The sequence below is a fragment of the Neopelma chrysocephalum genome, unplaced genomic scaffold, assembly GCF_003984885.1.
Source record: "Neopelma chrysocephalum unplaced genomic scaffold, ASM398488v2 Primary Assembly neopelma1_125, whole genome shotgun sequence".
Classification (NCBI taxonomy): Eukaryota; Metazoa; Chordata; class Aves; order Passeriformes; family Pipridae; genus Neopelma; species Neopelma chrysocephalum.
The window spans coordinates 330,844-349,412 of NW_020897787.1; the positions used below are offsets into that span (position 1 = coordinate 330,844).

General features: G+C 60.9%; 1 protein-coding gene across 2 annotated transcripts; it reads left to right on the forward strand.

The window, feature by feature from the left end:
• The first annotated feature begins 1,760 nt into the window (after positions 1 to 1,760).
• On the forward strand, positions 1,761 to 18,302 carry FHOD1 (formin homology 2 domain containing 1). Of its 2 annotated transcripts, XM_027698325.1 has the most exons (24): positions 1,761 to 1,991; positions 8,101 to 8,207; positions 8,345 to 8,409; positions 9,770 to 9,837; positions 9,928 to 10,033; positions 10,406 to 10,500; positions 10,902 to 11,013; positions 11,105 to 11,199; positions 11,288 to 11,431; positions 11,552 to 11,766; positions 11,921 to 12,031; positions 12,334 to 12,357; positions 13,034 to 13,087; positions 13,527 to 13,693; positions 13,940 to 14,790; positions 15,045 to 15,197; positions 15,343 to 15,525; positions 15,794 to 15,913; positions 16,067 to 16,228; positions 16,329 to 16,519; positions 16,596 to 16,788; positions 16,932 to 17,085; positions 17,173 to 17,349; positions 17,875 to 18,302. In XM_027698325.1, the coding sequence occupies exons 1-24, from the start codon at positions 1,803 to 1,805 to the stop codon at positions 17,955 to 17,957; spliced, it is 3,819 nt and encodes a 1,272-aa protein (XP_027554126.1). In that variant the 5' UTR covers positions 1,761 to 1,802; the 3' UTR covers positions 17,958 to 18,302. The 2 variants fall into 2 exon arrangements, with proteins under 2 accessions (XP_027554126.1, XP_027554127.1); XM_027698326.1 differs by lacking the exons at positions 12,334 to 12,357; positions 13,034 to 13,087.
• Positions 18,303 to 18,569: the final 267 nt, after the last annotated feature.

Below are 18,569 nucleotides of genomic sequence, written 5' to 3' on the forward strand. Positions count from 1 at the left end.
GTACTGTCCCGGGGCCTGCGCACGGCCCCGGACCCCCCCGTACTCCCCCCCGGTACTGCCCCAGCGCCCACCACCTCCCCCAGACCCCCCCTCCCCCCCCCTCACCCCTTGTCCCCCCCTCCATCCCAGCTCACCTGCACCCTCCTGGAGCCCCCCGCCCCGTGCTAGTCCCCTTGGCCCATGCCAGCCCCCCGCCCCTGTCTCAGTCCTCCCTGCAACTGCCCCAGTGCCACCTGCATTATCCAGGTGCTCCCACGCTGCCCCCTACCCCATGCCAACCCCCTGGCATCTGCCCAGTGCCCTTTGCATCACCTTGGTCTCCTGTGCCCTCCCCCAGTGTCCTTGCCCTGTCTGAGTCCGCCCACGCTCGCTTGCTGCACCCACCAAATTCCCACTCTCCCCACACACCTGAACCCACTCCCAGCCAGCTCCTTCCCAGCTGAGACCACCCACCCCTGCCCCAGACACTGCCTGAGCACCAGCCTGAGAGCACTCAGGGGGGCACCCAAGATTCCTTCTTAGGGGTGGCAGGGCATGGGCACCTCTGGATGCTGAGTGCCCGGCTGAGCCCCCTGCCTGGGGGGAAACGAGCTGCAGGACACTTCCCTGGCAGCCTTGGTGCCAGCACCTCTTCCCATCTCTCTGCTCGGGCACAAATGTGCTGCAAAGGTTTGCCAGTTGAAGCCAACAGCTGGGGCGTGGAGGCTGGAGCCTGGAGCCAGGGGAAAGCTCCCTGCCCACCACTCCATCACATCTGACCATCGTCACTGCTTGGGTAATCTGTCAAAAAGAAAGTAAAATGGTTTTTGCACAAGCTTTGCCTTGTGGGATTGTGCAACTTGAGACCATTTTCCTTTGTGCTGTCTCTTGTTACCTGGGAGAAGAGCCCAACCCCCACCTTGCCACAACCTCCTTTCAGGGACTCCAGGCAGTTGTAGACTAATGTTGACTCCAAGAGCAATGACACCTTCTCACGTCCCCAGTCCCATCCCTGGTGCATCCATGTTTCCCTCCTGGGTCTCCCCAGGGGTCCTGGCTCTCCTTTGCATCCTCATTTCCCAGCCTGCAATAGCCTTGGCAATTAACACAACATCGTTAGCATTGACACCTTGGATGTATAAACACCCTCGTTAGCATCAACACAGTCCGTGGAGGCCCCGAGCTGCCCTTGCTTCCAGGGTGGCACCACGGCCCCCATGACTGCGGGCAGCTCATCCCGTGCCAGTTCCTCCCTGCCCCGGGATGGGGAGGTGCAGCCCAGGCACCCACCCGTGCTCCAGTTCACCCGGGACAAGCAGCCCTACCTGGCCCTCCGGGGCAGCCCGGAGCTCCCAGGGCCTGGAGCATCCCAGCGGAGCCCTCCAGTGCCTGGAGCTCCCAGGGCCTGGAGCATCCCAGTGGAGCCCTCCAGTGCCTGGAGCTCCCAGGGCCTGGAGCATCCCAGTGGAGCCCTCCAGTGCCTGGAGCACCCCTGACGCCGGAGCATCCCGGGGACTGAAGCATCCCCCAGCCCGGAGCACCCCTGATGCCGGAGCATCCCGGGGACTGAAGCATCCCTCAGCCTGGAGCATCCCCCAGCCCGGAGCATCCCTGATGCCGGAGCATCCCGGCGGAGCCCCGCAGACGCTGGAGCAACCCGAGGCCTGGAGCATCCCGGCGGGATGCCCGCGGGAGGGCGCGCCGAGCGCCGCTGCAGCTCCCGGGACGGGGCGGGCCCGAGGGGCCGGGCCGAGGGCCGTGCCCGCCCCGCCGTCCCCGGCAGCGGCGGCGCTCGGGGCCGCGGCGGCGGCGGGGCCGTGGCCATGGGGGAGCCGGCGGAGGCGGCGGAGGCGACGGTGCCGTGCCGGGTGCAGTACCTGGAGGATGCGGATCCCTTCGGCTGCGGCAGCTTCCCGGAGCCCCGGCGAGCCCCGGTTTATGCCGTGGAGGAGGCGCTGGCCCTCGGGGCGCAGCTGCCCGCGCTGCATCGCCTGCTCGGGGCCCCGCTGCCGGTGAGGGGGAGCGGGGGGCGCTGGGGAAGGCACTGGGCAGGTATCGGACGGGGGACGGAGTGGGGATTGCCGGCCAGAGGGGGCCGGGGAGGCGAGGGATGGGGCGGTAAATCCCGGGCAGCGGTCCCGGTGTGAGTCACGGCGAGATGCCGGAGCCCCCGCGGGAGATGCCAGCTCTCGGCCTGCCCCGGATGAGTCGGCAAGGAGGAAGAGGTTGTGCTTGCTCAGAGCAGGCAGGAACCCAGGCAGGGGGAGGCAAGCGTCCAACCCCCTGTCGTCGGGGCAGAGCCGGGCAGCGTGCTCCCACCCCGGCATCCCAGTTCCACGCCGGCTGCCAGGAGCGGAGCTGAACCTCGACGGGAGCACACCGGCTCCCTAACCCCGGGGACCTGTCCAGTGTCCCTGCTCCCTGGGGCAGCTGGGGCTTGGGGAGGTGACGGTGGGGCCGGAGAGGCTCCTCATCAGCCCCTCTTCAGCCCCTCGTCTCTCCCCGATCCGGCGGCAGCTTTGCCGCCAGAGAGCAGCGCGGAAATTCGTGCTGAGCAATTTCCTCCAGCCGGGAGAAAGGCAGAAGGACGAAGGTGAAGCGAGGCATTGTGTCTTGCTTGTGTGTCCTCAGGCCTGACTCAGACTGCTAAAAGGGGACTGGGAAGTGGAGGAGACAGGGAAGACGGGGGACCTTCCCTGTTGGCGTGATGCATCCTTCACAGGATGGGGACAGGCTTGTTTTCCTCCTTAGGAACACGAGACCCAGCAGAGCTTTGGCAATAGCTGAGCATCTGTCTCGCAGCACTGCAGGAGAGCAGGGAAGGGAGGCAGGAACCCAGGCAGGAACCCAGACTGTCTGGGGGAGTGTGGATTCGGAGCAGAGATGGGACAGCAGGAGGGGGAAATCAGCTTGGTGTGCCTGGCACTGAGCTTGCTGGCCTGTCAGGGGAGAGTGGATCGCTGTGAGACCTTTGTCTGCAGCAAAAAAATTCCCCTTTATCCTTCTTTTAATTTTCCTTGGAGCAAAGCAGCAGCGTCTCATGTCGCCGTCATGGGATTTTAAGGCGATTTTTAGGCGGTGACTAAACGGAGTTTGTTTGGGAACAAACAGCCCTGGGACATGACGAATGGAGCAAACTCAAATTTCAGGCGTGTGCTCTGCTCCCCGGGCAGGAGTTGGCTGTAATGGGATCGGAGTGCTGCCATGGTGGCACGGGGAGGGGACTGGACGCAGGGTTGCCGAGGGCAGGAGCCTTGCAGGGAGGTCCTGAGCCCAGCAGAGGTGTGTTGATCCTGGGATTTCAGGTTCTGTTCTCTGCCTAAGCCAAGCTTTGGATGTTTTTTTCCTGTGGTTTCCTTGCATCGCCCCGTGACCCTTGGTGACATCACAGGTGAGCTGGTAGGACCCTGTGCTGGGTTTCTAAACCAGATTCCTGAGTTACATAGATTCTATAGGTTATAAACCATGCTGCCTTTACCACACAAAGCTTTCTGAGCCAGCGAGGGCTGCAGTAGACAGGCTGGGATGCTGGCTGGGGATTGCGTGAGCTGATGTCTTCACTGGGAGCCTCCTGCAGCAGGATTTACACCCTGTGGAGTGAGGTCAGTCTCCTGGAAGCACCCACTTAAGTCCAAATTCAGAGTTACCCTGGCACGACCAGCTGAAACCTCCCCTGGTGCCCTTTGTGCCAGGTAGTGCTCAGCTCCATTAGTCGCCACCCTAAAATTAGTAAATGAACAGTTGGATTTTTCCCAAGGAACTGGCTGAAAAAAAATTCAGCTGGGGATGCCTGGTGCCAGGTTTGTCCTGCTGGGCAGTGTGCCTGGACCTGCAGAGCACCAGGAAGAGGGTGAAGCAGCTGGGAGGGAGCTGAGCTGGGGGTCCCCATAGCGTCGTCATTGGATCGAGCTGCAGGCACCCAGGGGATGAGGGAGCAGCTGGGTCCTGCCCTCCCTGGGCACGGCAGAGCTGCACCCTGTGCTGGGAGCAGCCTAGAGATGATGAGCAAGGGGTTTGAACAGCCTGTCCTGCCCCATGACACCCTCGGTGCTTCCTCTCCCTGAGCACGACCCGTCTCTGATGACTTTTTCATGTTCTCCGGAAAGTGTGTTTGTGCTTGGAAATACCTTCCAGCTTTGTTTGCTGCTGCTGCATTGTTTGCCTCCAGGCCGATACTATCTTCTCCTGCTTTCCAGCATTTTTCAGTACCCTTGGGTGATGCTTGTGCGGGGTGTGGGTGTTTTCTGAGCCTCCACAAGCAGGTTTTGACAGGGCAGATTTTTTTGGCCGTCCTTTCAGTCCCCAAAGGCCGCTGTACTCCCTTGCCCCCCAGCACTATCTCACCTCTGAATCTGGGGATTTTTCCAAACAATTGCAAAACCCAAGAGGCTGGAGTTTTGCTTTCTCCTTCCTCCCCCGGAAACCTGGGAAGAGCAAACAGCTCACTGGCCTCTGTGCCATAAGCTCACTGAGAGCTCTTGTGCACCATAGAGGAGCTGCTGGGGTGACCTCGGTGCGTGTGTGAAGTGCACAAGCTCCATCCCACAGCCCCATTGCCCTCTGTTTCCTACGGAGCTTGGGGGGGTCTTTGCCCCACTTAACCTCTGGAAGGCACAAAAGCATGAGGTGGGGTCCTCAGTGTCACTGCTGTCCCCCAGTTTGTTGCACACTTGGAGCCAAGTGTTGGTGCTCAGCAGCCCCTGGTGCTCCCCAGCTCCCAGCACCCTCCTTGCACGGATCCCGGGGTGGGAGCTGCAGCCAGGCATTCGTGCCATGGTTTTGCCAGGACACCACCAGCTGCTCCCCAGGACTGGGGTCCTCAAAGCTGCTGCAGGTCTGTTGATGAGTAATGAGGGATCTGTTAATGAGCAATGAGCCTGGCTGGAGTAGCTTCAAGAGGGACACAAGTGTGAAGTGCTGGGCCAACTCTGGGTGACCTCCAGAGTTCCCTCCTGGCTTGGGTATTATTCCCCACCCCCGGTGATAGGGCAGTGGCAGTGTTCCCATCCACTTGCTGCCATCCATCATGCAGGGATGGACAGGAGGCAGCACCTGAGTGCCCTGGCAGTAGACACCCCTCTTAGCCTTGAAACCAAATCGTGGTGAATGTGCTTGGTTGGGGTGGGGGTTGCTCCTGTGGTGCAGCTCTATAAACCCTCAGTCCCTGTGTGTTTTGGGAGGGTGAGCAGAGGCTGGTGATGCCAGGGGTTTCTGACCTGCTGGTGCCTTGTGTTTAACTGCTGCCTATGTTTATTTATTCTGTATTATATAAATAAACTGTTTTTTTCTGTCATTTCCCCATAGCCTTTCTAGAAGAGCTGCAGCAATGCTGGGAAATTGTGGTTGCCGCAACAAGAAAGTGTTAGAAAGCGAGTAAAAGTGTTTCCTTTGTTGGCAGATAAACAGGATATTCACTGCCTGGCCTTGGAGCATCTTCCCGTGTGGGGATGCCATGATAGGAGTGAGCAGGAAGATGTGATGCTGTGGTGGGTGGTGTGAGTTCAGCTGTGAGTGGAGGATGTCTCCATATTGGAGGTGGAGATGTCTCCATCACACCCCCATAGAATCCTGGAATGGTTTGGGTTGAAAAGGTCCTTAAAGGGATCATCTACTTCCATCCCCCTGCAGTGGGCAGGGACCTTCCACTAGACCATGTTGCTCCAAGTCCCATCCAATCTGGCCTTGAACACTTCCAGGGATGGGGCTTTCAACAGAGGAACCTTTTCTGGGTCATGGCGTCAGGGCTGGCACCAGCATCTTGTCCTCAGCAAGACCCCAGTCCGGTGGGTGAGGCACATCCATGCTTCTGCAGGATGGCTGGGACTCCCAGGAGCTGTGGGCTGGATGTGTGAGCGTGGGACTCTCTCCTCTCCCAGCTCTGCCTTGCCCTCAAGTCCCCATTGCCCTCAAATCCTGGCTCATTTTATAACGGTTTTCCAGGCAGGAGGCAGATGGATCAGAGCCACCCTCACTGGGAGCTGTCAGCAACCCGTGACCCCAACGTGCCGTCCCCAGCAGCGCGACCCTGTGGTCCCAGCCCGGATCCTGCAGGGCATAAACCCCTGGTCTGGATAACCAGAGTGACCCCGGGGCAGTCGGTGCTCCCGGGCGCAGAAGTGCCGCCCATGATTTTTGGCAGGGGCAGCAGGAGCCTGGGACGGCCTGTCTCCATCCCCAGGGGATGGTGTTTGCCAGGGGGGGTCACAGCCAAACCCAGGCCCAGCGCTTGGAGCATCCCTAGTGGGAAGCATTGCCAAGCTCACACGGGAAATGTGCGGGGTCGGGTCCCAGGGGCTTGGCCTCCCCCTCCAGCTGGGACTTGTCAGGAGCTGGGGATGTTAACTGGGCTTACTGGCAGCCCAGAGAAGGCAAAGCTTTTGTGCTGGAGCTGACTTGCTCTTTGCTGTGTTTGAGTGCCTGGGTGGATGCGGGGATGCCTAAGAGGATGCCCAAGAGGATTCAGGGATGCCAGTGGGGATGCCAGGATGCTTGTGGGGATACAGGGGTGGCTGGGAGGATGCAGGAGTGGCCAGAAGGATGCAGGGATGGCTGCAAGGACACCCAGGAGGATGCCGGATTGCCTGGGCAGCTGCAAGGATGCCTGGGTGGATCCAGGGATGCCCCGGGATGCAGGAGAGCCTGTCCCTGTGGAGGAACTGAAGTTTTCCCCAGCGAGCAAATCCTGTGTGGGGTCACTGTGAGGCAGCCAGGAGCACCTGCCCGGTGCCAGCAGGTGTTTGTGCACGTTGCCATGGCTGGCTGGAGTGGCTGGTGACCATGGGAGGTGGAGCAGGATCCTGAACAACATCAGAGCCCAGCCCAACAGGGCCCTGCCAAATTGCCCGTTATCCCAGGGCGTGGTCAGCATTAGTTACTCTGCATGTGGCATTTTTACTTTGCCCTCTGCCATTAACGTCACACTCGCAGTGAATTCATACCTGTGAGCTCTTGCACAGTCCTGGGTCTTCAGGAGATGGGAATGTCATGGAAAGAAACCCCCGTGAGGTGCAGGAGCCATACCCAGCATTGCTGGGGGTGTCTGGGATCACAGTGGGGAAAGGCATCGGTGGGAAAGACAGAGGAGCTGTGACTGTTTCCATCTGAGCTCCTCAGCCACAGGGCTGTGCTTGGAGCTTTTTGCAATTTGAAGCTGAAATTGGAGTGGGCTTTTAGATGGATGGTGGGTCCCTACTTCTCTCCCCCATTGCTGTTTGTGTCGCTTGCTTTTTTTTTGCAGCAGGAGCAGCATTAATAATGGGGTTTTATCCCCAGACAGCTCCTGCTCTGCAGATCTGTTCCTCAGAGGTGGGGTGGGAAGGGCAGGGGGGTTTGCAAATGCTTTAGGAACAGGTCGAGATGTGCTGGGGAGGCAGTGCTGGCACTGCCCTCTCTCTGCTCCTACTCATCCACCGAGGGCAAATTGCCCTGTCCCAGGAGACCTGCCTGGGTGCTGTGGGGTGCTGCTGGCTCCCAGGTGGCTCAGGGGCTTTGTGGGTGCTGTGCCCACTGGCAGGGGTGTGCCCTGGGTGCTGTAAGTGGACTTTCTGGGAAGATTCCCCTACCCCAGCCTTGCCTCGGGCCGTGCTTTTCCCCATCCCAGTGAAAGATGCCACGTGGCTGTGGGCTGAGTCAGAGGGTGTGTCAGCCAGGGGCCCTCTCTGTGGGGCTCACCCTGGTTTGGGGTGTCCCTGGCTGGGCTGGGTGCCTTGGCAGACCCAGTTCCTGCAGGCGGAGGCGATTCCTCAGCCCTGGAAGGAGGTGGATCCTGCCCCAGTCACACCCCTGCTGACTAAGGGGAGCCCCAGGGAGCAGATGAAGCTTCTTGCCGTGGTTCCCACCTAAGGGATTGCCAAGGAGCCCCACAGCAGTGCGACCACCATTCCTCAGGCTTTCCCAGCCTGGGGCTCCATGTTTCTCCCCAGTTAGCACTGGGCTGAGGTGAAGGATGCTGGGGCATCTCCCTGCGTGGCCAACACGAGGACAGGTGGGATCTGCCACCCTGTTCCAAGATGTGTCTGCCTCCTGGGTTCAGTGCAGGCAGGAGGGTGACCTGGGAATGCTCTGGGAACCAGGAATGTTGTGGTGGGCCCAGAGGCTCATCCTGTCTGTCTGCATCCCCAGCTGGAGGACTGCACGCTGCAGGTCTCACCCTCCGGACACTACCTGGACCTTGACTTGTCCCTGCTGGAGCAGAAGGATGATCTGGAGGGTTTCTACGAGGAGGTCAGGTGAGGCACGTGGGGTGCCTGAGCCCTCTGGGGACAGGACACGGGGGTCCCGTGTGTGTATGAAGACCATGGGCAGGGGGGCAGGGGCTGGGGTGGTCCCACTGCAGGCGCTCACACCTCATTCTCCTCTGCCCTAGGAAGGGGAGACGGCCGACCCTGATCCTGCGCACGCAGCTCTCCGTCCGAGTCCACGCCATCATCGGTGAGTGGGGGCTGCTCCCTCCTCCAGGCTGGTGCGTGTCCAGGGGCTCATCCACCCCAGATGGTGGGGGTTTGGCCCCTGTGGTGAGTTTTGGCCAGGCTTTTTGTGATGGAGAGAGGGAGCGATACAGCCCAGGGCTGCTCCCGCCCCATAAGCCCTCCCAAAGACCAGGGCACGTGGTCCCCATGGGGTTCCCACTGGGTCAATCCCCTCCATCCTCAGAGATCGGGACTTTTGCCTCTTGGGCTGGGAGCCCACCGCCCACTGCAGTTATTCTGGGTCATCCAGGCAAGCTCTAAATATAGCTTTGCAGGAGACAAACAAACAGCTCTTGCGCAGCAGAAAGTGCTGCCATGGTTTCGGGCAGCCTGCTCCGAGGTCCTGCAAAATATTCGGGAGTCTCAAGCCTCTTTTTAATCTTTAACAGGGGGGAAAACAAGCACTGAGCAGAGCGATGCCAGATGGGCATCAGCTGGCTGTGCAGGGCTGCAGCTGGGCCATGCGGGAAGGGACAGGAAGCCCGGGGTTGGGGTCATGGCCATGCTCTTTACCAGCAGTTCCCAGGCTCTGTCTGAGCTCTGGGCTCTTCTGCTTTCCCTCCTGGCTGCTCTGCCTTCCCTCTCAGCTGCTCTGACAAGCCGATAGCAGAGCGGAGGAGGCTGCTGGGACATCGTGTTTTACAGGGCATGTCTGGAGGCCTCCTTGGACATCTTGTTTTTGGCTTGTTACAGCTCTAAGCCTGACCCAAATAAGTTGGGATGCTTGGCTAACTCAGTTTTTGGATGTGGGAAGTGCTGACTCACGGTGGCTTTGGTGTCCTCATGGGGCTTTCCAGCTTCCCGTTGCCCCAGCTGGTCAGTGCCGGCTCCTGCCTGCAGGCACCATCCCCATAAGCACATAGTCTCCAGCCCAGTTACAGTCCTGTCCCCAAGCAGCCAGTGTCACATTGCCATCCTTCCCAACCCCATCCTGCAGTTTTTCCCAAGCCACGGGGCTCTGGGACCATGGCACAGCTATGCCTGGGGAGGGACAGCTAAAAGTAGCTCAGGCTTCTGCCAGAGTTCCTGTTTAGGTTGTGCACAGGAAACCAGAGGGGATATTTGTGTCATTGCTGGCCAGAAGAAAAGAAAAAAAAGGAAATGGGAAAGTGGCAGGGCTAAAATATGTAGTTGTGGAGCAGCAGCTGATTCCACACAGTGTCCCACGGTTGGGGGCAATGCTGGCGGCCTGGGGCGATGGCACAGGGGTTGAGTCAGGATGTGGGGCTTTCCCAGGAAGCTGGGAGCATTTGGCAGCCCCAGTACAACAGTGAGCCCCTGTGGGGTCAGGCCCTCAGGCCACATCTCTCCTTCCCTCCCAGAGAAGCTGTACAACTCGCAGGGGCCGGAGCTGCGGCGATCCCTCTTCTCCCTGAAGCAGCTCTTCCAGGTACGGGGATGGTGGTAGGGAGGGGCTGAGGGCCTCCCCCAGGGCTGGCTGCCCACCCCTCACTGGGGTAACACCTCCTTTGCCCTGCAGGAGGACAAGGACCTGGTGCCCGAGTTTGTGAACCTGGATGGGTTGACGTGCCTGATCAAAGTGGGGGCAGAGGCCGACCAGAACTACCAGAATTACATCCTCCGGGGTTGGTATTTGGGCCCAGGGCACCTCTGGAGCAGGGCTGCCTAAAGAAGCTGTGAATGCTTCATCCCTGGAAGTGTTCAAGGCCAGGTTGGATGGGGCTTTGATGCAACTTGGTCTAATGGAAGGTGTTCTTGCCCATGGCACAGGGGTTGGAACGAGATGGTCTTCAAGGTCCCTTCCAACCCAAACCATTCTGGGATTCTATGCTCATCCCCAAGGAGGAGGGGCTGACACCCAGAGGGAGAGAACCAGCAAGTTTGCCAGGGCTTTGTCTTCACAGCTGCCAGACATTGCCTTGGCAATGCTGTGCAGGGATGGGAATGCCCAACCCCTGCCTGCCATGCCATCAGCCTGCCCACTCTCTGCCTTGCAGCCTTGAGCCAGATCATGCTCTTCGTGGACGGGATGCAGGGTGTCATCAACCACAACGAGACCGTCCAGTGGCTGTACACGCTGTCGGGAAGCCCAGTAAGTTCTGTTCCTCCTGGTGGGCTGCCTGTGCCCCCCGCTGCACCCCCTTCCCTGCCTGTGGCTGTCCCCTTGCATCATCCCTCAGAGGGTGTGCTCCACTTCTGCTCAATGGCCTGGTACCTTTACTTGTGTTGGGTCCTGCTCCCATCCTTCTGGAAATCACCTGGTGTCCACAGAGCTCCCTGTCCTGATGTGACCATGTTCCCAGGCACAGAGCTTGGGTTAGATGGTCCTGCTCCAGGTCTGGAGCCAGTGCCCCTTGGCCATCAGCATCACAGCTGCAGGTCCCTGGCCCCATGAACAAAACCCCCAGTCCTGGGGCGTGGGCACAGCCACCGCAGCATCCTGCTGGCAGCCCCTGCCACTGCTGCTGTCCCAGCTGCCATCCCTTGTCCCAGTTTCGCCTGGTGGTGAAGATGGCACTGAAGCTGCTCCTGGTGTTTGTGGAGTACACAGAGCCCAATGCCCTGCTCCTCATCCGCGCCGTCAATGCCGTGGACCAGGCGAGAGGTGGGTGCAGCCCCAGCCTCCCCCAGGGTCCCCGCCAGGGGATGGGGTCCCTCCTGGCCCGCGTTTCACCTGCGCTTGCCACCTTTCCCAGGTGCCTGTCCGTGGTCCAACCTGATGGCCATCCTGAAGCAACGCCACGGGGCTGACACGGAGCTGCTGGTGTTCACCATGACACTCATCAACAAGGTCTGGGGGGGTGTCCCCGCGGTGCTGTGCTGGTGGGGCTTGGGGTGGGTCACCCCGGTCCCAGCAGCATCCCTCTGGTCCTGCTCAGACGCTGGCAGCCCTCCCGGACCAGGACACCTTCTATGACGTGACTGACTGCCTGGAGCAGCAGGGCATGGAGCAGGTGGTGCAGGAGTACCTGGGCAGCAAGGGCACCGACCTCGACTTGAAGCAGCAATTCACACTCTACGAAGTGAGTGGGGCACCTGCAGGATCTGGCCACGGTGCCACGTCCAGTGTCAGCAGGGGGGGTGTGCAGGGGGTGGCAGGGGTGCTGCTGTGCCCAGTGCCATGCCCCACGCTCCCTCCACAGAGTGCTCTCAAGCTGGAGGATGGCGTGGAAGAGCCGCCCTCAGGGGGACGCAAGGAGAGGAGGAGGACAGACGAGGGCCGGCGTGGGTGGCGGTCCCAGGGCGGCTGCCCAGAGCCCAGTGCTGATGCCCAGTCCCTTCTGGAGTCCCCTGGCACTCCAAAGGAGCCCCCAGCCATGGACACCCCAGATATCCCCTCACCGAGCAGCCCAGCAGAGTAAGTGTGGCTGGAGGTGGTCCGTGGTGGGGATGCCTCTGGAATGGTGCAGACACTGGGGTGCAGCATAAGCAGCAGTGGGATCCACACCAGTGCCAGGGTGGAGGGCAGTCCTGTGGGACTTGCTCTCAGTCCCTGTCACCTCTTGTTCCAGACCCTGTCCCAGCAGCACCTACAGCAGCGCGTCCAGCGTGCGGCTGGCCCTGGCCTCGCCCCCGGCCGAGAAGGAGCAGCCCCCGGGCCCAGGAGAGCGCAGTGTTTACAAGTAAGGAGCCAGGAGGGGCTGGGGGCGTGGGGGTCCCCTGGGGTGGCAAGATGGGTTCCCAGGAGCATGAGGTGTGCCTATCTATCCCAGGGCACAATCTGCCTGTCCCAGGGGGAAACAGAGTCTGGGAGGGCACTGGGGCTGGAGAGATATGTGATGGGGCAGCAGGTATCAGAGGGTCTGGACAGGGGCTCCAGGGCATCCTTTGGGCACTCACAGCTCTGCTCCAGCTCCTCCTCATTCTCCTCTCTGCCCACGCTTGCCCTCTCCTCTGCCCACTCTTTCTATCTTTCCTTTTGCAGGCTGCGCCAAACTGCCCCTGTCTGGTAAGTGCCTGGGCTCTGCACCCGCGTGCTCCCTCCCAGCATGTCACAGAATCATTGCATCCTGGAATGGGTTGGGTTGGAAGGGACCCTAAAGATCACCTAGTTCTAACACCCTGTCATAGGCAGAGACACCTTCCAGGGATGGGGCACCCACAGCTTCTCTGGGCAACCTGTGCCAGGGCCTCACCACCCTCACAGGGTAGAATTTCTTCCTAATATCCAATTTAAACCTACTCTCTTTCAGTTTAAAGACATTCTCCCTCGTCCTATTAATTCTCCCTTGTCCTATCCCATGATGTTCTGGGGGGAGCAGGGACTTGCACCCCCCTGGCTGCCCCCATCCCGCTGCCCCCATCATCAGCATCTCCCAAGGGATGATGGCACCCTCTGATCCCCACTTTGGGGTGAGGTGTCCCTGCTGGGGGTGGCACAGCCTGCTCGAGGTGTCCTGGCCAGGTGGGGGAGATGGTGTCCCATCTCACCAGCAGCCAGTGCCACGGGATACCTGGGCAGGAGGGGGTTTGCCAGGGCTCTCCCAGCTCCCCATGAACCCTGGGGCCGCAGGGTGACGGCAGGGTGAGGGTCCCGTGCTGGAGGGCTGCCAGGTGGGTGTGTGCAGTACACACGAGCCCCGTGGGGCTGCCAGCAGCAGGGGCTAACCCCTGTTTTCCCTCAGGCGGGAGGATGCCCCCTCCTTGCATGGGGACAAGCCTATTTTGAGGAGGTTTGAGTAAGTAGAGGCATGCGTGTGTCTCCAGGCATGCGCTTCCTCAGGCGGTGCCCGGCTGGAGGTGTCTGAGCTCTGGCCACAAAGGGCATGAGGAGCAGGAGGGTCCCCTTGAGTCTCTACCTGGGCGCCCTCCTGAGTTTTGCAGCTTTTGGATGAGGGTTGCAGCGGGCAGCAGGTCTGTTGGGACCAACTGGTGACAGTGGCACCCTGATGGCACAAGCCTTTGGCTCCCTTGGGGCCTTGTCCCCGAGCCCTGGAGACAAGACCTGTCTCTCTGCAGGGCTCAAAGGAGGTTCCATCCTCCGGGTCCCTGATGTGGTGTGGCCAGTGCAGGGGGTTTCTGTGCTGCAGGGCTGGCTGTGCAGTGTGGCATGGCGTGGTGTGCCCATTGTCCCCATCCCTGCTTTGCTCCCAGCCAACGCCCACCCCTGTCTTGCAGAGCTCGCTTTTTGGAGAACCTGGCCGCAGCCCAGAAGGAGAAGATCTCTTCCATGGCCAAGGGGCGGCTCGACGTCCTCGGCGATGCTGCACTGGATCATCCTACTGCTCCTGCGTGGGAAAGAGACAGCGGCACCTCTGATTCCGGGACGGAGCCACCCAGCATAAGTAAGTGCTGCCAGGGTGTGTGTTCCCAGCTCATCAGGGCCCCTGGAGTGGGGGTTAGTGGCCCCTCTGTCCCTATCCCACAGCTGTGATGCCCAGAGCCATGGAGGAGCTGGTGGTACCTCCTTGCTCAAAACACTGGCATCCGAGCACACCCCAGCAGGGAGCAGGACCCCAGCTCCACGTGGAGCTCAGCACTACCTGCTCCCTCCAAGCGTGTTGTCCCAGCTTCTCCCTCTCTCCCTGCAGGGTCTCGCCTGGCTCGGTCTGATGCCACCGACTCCTGCAGCACCATCTCCTCTGACACCAAGTTTATGCTGGACATGCTCTATGCCAAGGGCTCCTCAGAGCCGGGGAGGGAGAAGGTGTTCCCTGAGGTCCCTTCATCCCCCCGGATCCAGGGTGAGGCAGAGATGGATGCCAAGGGAGGTAGCAGCCAGGAGCAGGAGAGTGCCTGGCTCCGTGGCAGGGCTCCAGATGGGCCAGTGGCCAGTGCCCACGCCAAGCTGGTACGTGCCGTGTCCAGCATAGATGCGGAGACCCACACACAGAAGCTGGAGAACACCGGGATGATGCCCATCAAGAAGGACATGGAGCTGACATGGGAGCGCCTGGAGGCCAGCCCCGTGCAGCTGAAGATCAAGGACCTGGACTTCACTGATTTGGGGGAGGAAGAAGATTTTGACATCCTGGACACAGGGCCAATGGCCAATGGCTCCTTCCTCCATTCTGGCATTACAGCGACGAGCGCTGGAACATTGATGGCTCCCCCTCCACCTCCTGCCATGCCTGGTTGCCCGCCACCTCCACCTCCACCTCCTGCCATCCCTGGTTGTCCCCCACCTCCACCTCTTGTAGCCCCTGGCTGCCCGCCCCCACCAGGGCTGCCAGGCCTCTCAGCAACAGATGGCCCCTCCCAGGCCAAGAAGAAGAGGACGGTGAAGCTCTTCTGGAAGGAGCTGAAGCAGCTGGATGGCACTGTAGGGCCAGGCAGGTTTGGCCAGGGGACACTGTGGGCATCCCTGCAGAATGTCGAGATCAATGCTGCAAAACTGGAGCATCTCTTTGAGTCACGGTCAAAGGAAGTGCCGGCTTCAAAGGTACCAGCGGGCACCCATCGGCCAAGGGGACTTCAGGGGTGGGAGGAAGGCTGTTGGTTCCTGTGGGGACCCTCAGCATGCACTGTCACCTTTACCCTATGCCAAGGATGGGTACCGGCAGCCCAGAGGCTCAGACGGTGAGGGGCAGTGCACAGGTTTGGCTCACCATGGGGTCCGTGATCGACTCCCCGTGTCCAAGATGAGCTCCTGAGCCCTTTGCCTGGCTGTCCCCACCCATCCTGTCCTCTTTGCAGAAAGCCGTGGATGGGAAGAAGGTCGTGGTGGTGCTGGACCCCAAGAGGAGCAACGCCATCAACATTGGCCTCACAGTGCTGCCACCCGTCCACATCATCAAGACTGCTGTGCTCAACTTTGACGAGTTTGCAGTCAATAAGGAAGGGATTGAGGTGAGCACAAGAGAAGCTCAGCCCCTCTGAGGCCCTCATGCGGGTCGTTTCCCTGGCCTGGAGACCTCCATGCTGTGATGCCTGGGGTGACACGTCCCATGATGACATGTCTGGAGTCTGACATATCCCTCTTTCCCTGCCCTAGAAAATCCTGACCATGGTCCCGACTGAGGAGGAGAAGCAGAAGATCCAGGAGGCCCAGTTGGCCAACCCTGACGTGCCCTTGGGCTCTGCAGAGCAGTTCCTGCTCGCCCTGTCTTCCATCAGTGACCTCACGGCCAGACTCCAGCTCTGGGCCTTCAAGCTGGACTATGAGAGCCTGGAGCAGGTAGAGAGCCATGTACCCCATCTCCCCTCTGCCCTCCCCCTGCTGCCACCTCAGCAGTTCTAAGTGCTGAGCCAAGCATGTTCCTGGTGGGGACCAGCCATCTCCAGGCATGGGAGGTGCCATCCTGGCTGGGGACAGGCTGCAGGTCCCCAGCCAAGGCAAGCATGGGCTCGAGTTGACCAGGGGGTGGTTGTCCTCGTGGGTGAATGCTGAAGTTCCCAAGGGAGGGGGTGGCCAAGGGGTCTCACCTGCCTCTCTCCTCACCCAGGAGATTGCAGAGCCGCTCTTTGATCTGAAGGTGGGCATGGAGCAGCTGGCCAGAAATCACACCTTCAAGTGCATCCTGGCCACGCTGCTGGCCATGGGCAACTTCTTGAATGGTTCCCAGGTGAGGAGCAGGGTGAGGACCAGCCATGGTGCAAGGGTGTACCCAGGAGGGACCATGGGGAGCCTGGGACAGTGCCTGAGGCTGGGTGGTGCTGGCGGGGTCTGCGGAGTGGAGTTCTGCTGGAGGAGGGATGGAGAGTCCATTGTGTTTCAGAGCAGAGGCTTTGAACTGGGCTACCTGGAGAAGGTCTCGGAAGTGAAGGACACGGTGCACCGGCAGTCCCTGCTCTACCATCTCTGCCAGATGGTGGTAGAGAAGTTCCCAGAAACCACTGATCTCTACTCGGAGATTGCCTCCATCACCCGCTCCGCCAAGGTGAGGCAAGGCAGGTGACACCCGGGCAAGGACAGGGCGTGGGTCCCGTGGCTGCCCAGCTCCACCAGCGTGGCCAAGGGCTGACGTCTCACTCTTCCAGATCGACTTTGAAGAGCTGGCCAACAGCCTGGTGCAGCTGGAGCGGAGGTGCAGGGCCTCCTGGGACAACCTGAAGGTGATTGCCAAGCACGAGACCAAGCCGGTGCTGAAGACCAAGCTGACAGAGTTCCTCAAGGACAGCACCCAGCGCATCGTCGTCCTGAAGGTGGTGCACAGGCGCGTCCTCAACAGGTTGGTGGCTCGAGGTCCTGGGGACCAGGAGCCCCACGGTCCTGCTGGTGGCCCGCCACGACTGACATTCCCATAGGTTCCACTCCTTCCTGCTGTACCTGGGGTACCCGGCGAGCGCGGCGCGGGACGTGAAGGTGACTCCCATCTGCAAACTGCTGCGGGAGTTCGCCCTGGAGTACCGCACGTGCCGCGAGCGCGTCCTGCAGCAGCACAAGAAACGCGCCGCCCACCGCGAGCGCAGCAAGACCCGCGGGCGGCTCATCACCGAGGTACGGGGGCACTGAGGTACAGGGGCACCGAGGTACAGGGGCACCGAGGTACGGGGGCACTGAGGTACGGGGGCGCTCGGCCATGTGCCAGCAGGAGGGGATGCCTTCCACACCCCCGACACCCACCTCTCCTCCCGCCGCAGACCGAGAAGTTCTCTGGCATCGCCGAGGCTGTTTTGCCGCCCGCCGTGGTGTCCAGCAGCCCCAAGGAGCAGATGGAAGCGGGTCACGAGAGCATGAAGAGCGTGCTGACCTCCCCCGTGGATATCCCTGCCCGCCGCAGCCGGGCCAGCCAGGGTAGGAGCAGGGGATGGCAAATGCATTCAAGGCATGCCTGGCTGGCTGGGCATGGCTGATGCCTGCATCCTCACTGTCCCTGTGCAGGAACAGGGCATTCCACCCCAACCCAGGGCTCCTCAGCCCAGGAGGATGTTCCCAGCTCCCCAGACGATGCTTCGGATGAAATCATGGACCGGCTGGTGAAGTCGGTGACTCACAATGCCAACCCCCGGCCCTGCACCAACAGGGAGCGCAGGAGGTCCCGTGGCAATAGGAAGTCCTGTAAGTTCCATCACTGTCCCCTGCCCTGTCCCATCTCTGTCCCCATGCACTGGCCCTGTACTCTGTCCCATCTCCATGTCCCTGTCCCATCTCAGTGTCCCTGCCCAGATGCTTTTTCCCACCTCTGTGTCCATGTCCCCTTTCCATCTCCCATCTCTTTGGCCTTGTCCCAGTGCCCTGTCCCATCTCTATATCTCTCTTCCTATGCTCTACCCAGTCCCTGCACTGTCTCATCTCTGTCCCTGTCCTCGTCCTCTGTCCCATCTCCACGTCTCTGTGCTCTGTCCCCGTGACTTGTCCTGCTTCTGTGTCCTTGTTCCCACACCCTTGCCTGGCTCCTTCCCCACGGGCCACCAATGACCTGCCGTGCTGAGCCCACCAGGCCACAGCAGGATGTACCCTGAGACCAATCCATGCCACTGCACCCCATTGCCACTCTCCCCAGTATGCCAGGGCCGCCCTGTCTGTGCCCCTGGCACCCAGTGCTGCCCGTGCTGCCAGTGCCACACTCTGCTCCCCTCGCAGTGCGGCGGACGCTGAAGAGCGGGCTCAGCGACGAGCTGGTGCAGGCGCTGGGCCTGGGGCGGGCGCCCGGCATGGACGTCTGAGGGGGCCGAGAGGGCTCCTGCTGCTCCCCACCGCCAGCAGCCCCAGGGCAGGACGTGGTGGCAGCCCCCGTGGCACGCTCCAGGACTGGCACGCTCCTCACCTTTGGTCTTGCCTCACTTTTCGCTCCCGGCCTCCAGCTCCCAGAGGTGCAGGCAGCAGGAGGGTGGTGATGCCCCAGAGCTGCTCTGCGGTGACTGGAATGGAGGATGCTCGGCACTCGTGCATGGAGGCTCAGGGTTCATCTTCTCAGCAGTATTATAGGGGTCAAGGGGCTGGACCCAGACCCACCCTGGGACCTGGGTCTGGCCCGTGGCCGCTGTGGCAATAAAATGATCTGACATGCTGCCAGCGTCCCTTGTCCCTGTACCTGAGAGGCCACAAGGATATGGTACTGCCCCCTGGACAAGCCAGTACCCCTCCTCCTGCATCCTCAGCCCTGCTGCCTGGGGCAAGCACTCAGCCAGCCCTGTGGCTTGCAGGCACCACTGTCCCTCTGCGGACAGCGCGGTCCCCTCTGTGCCGGGACAGCTCAGAACCTTTCCAGAAGGAGCAAGGACTGCTGCCAGGCTCAAGGCTGCACACTCAAGGGCAAGAGCAGCAGCTCGAGCACA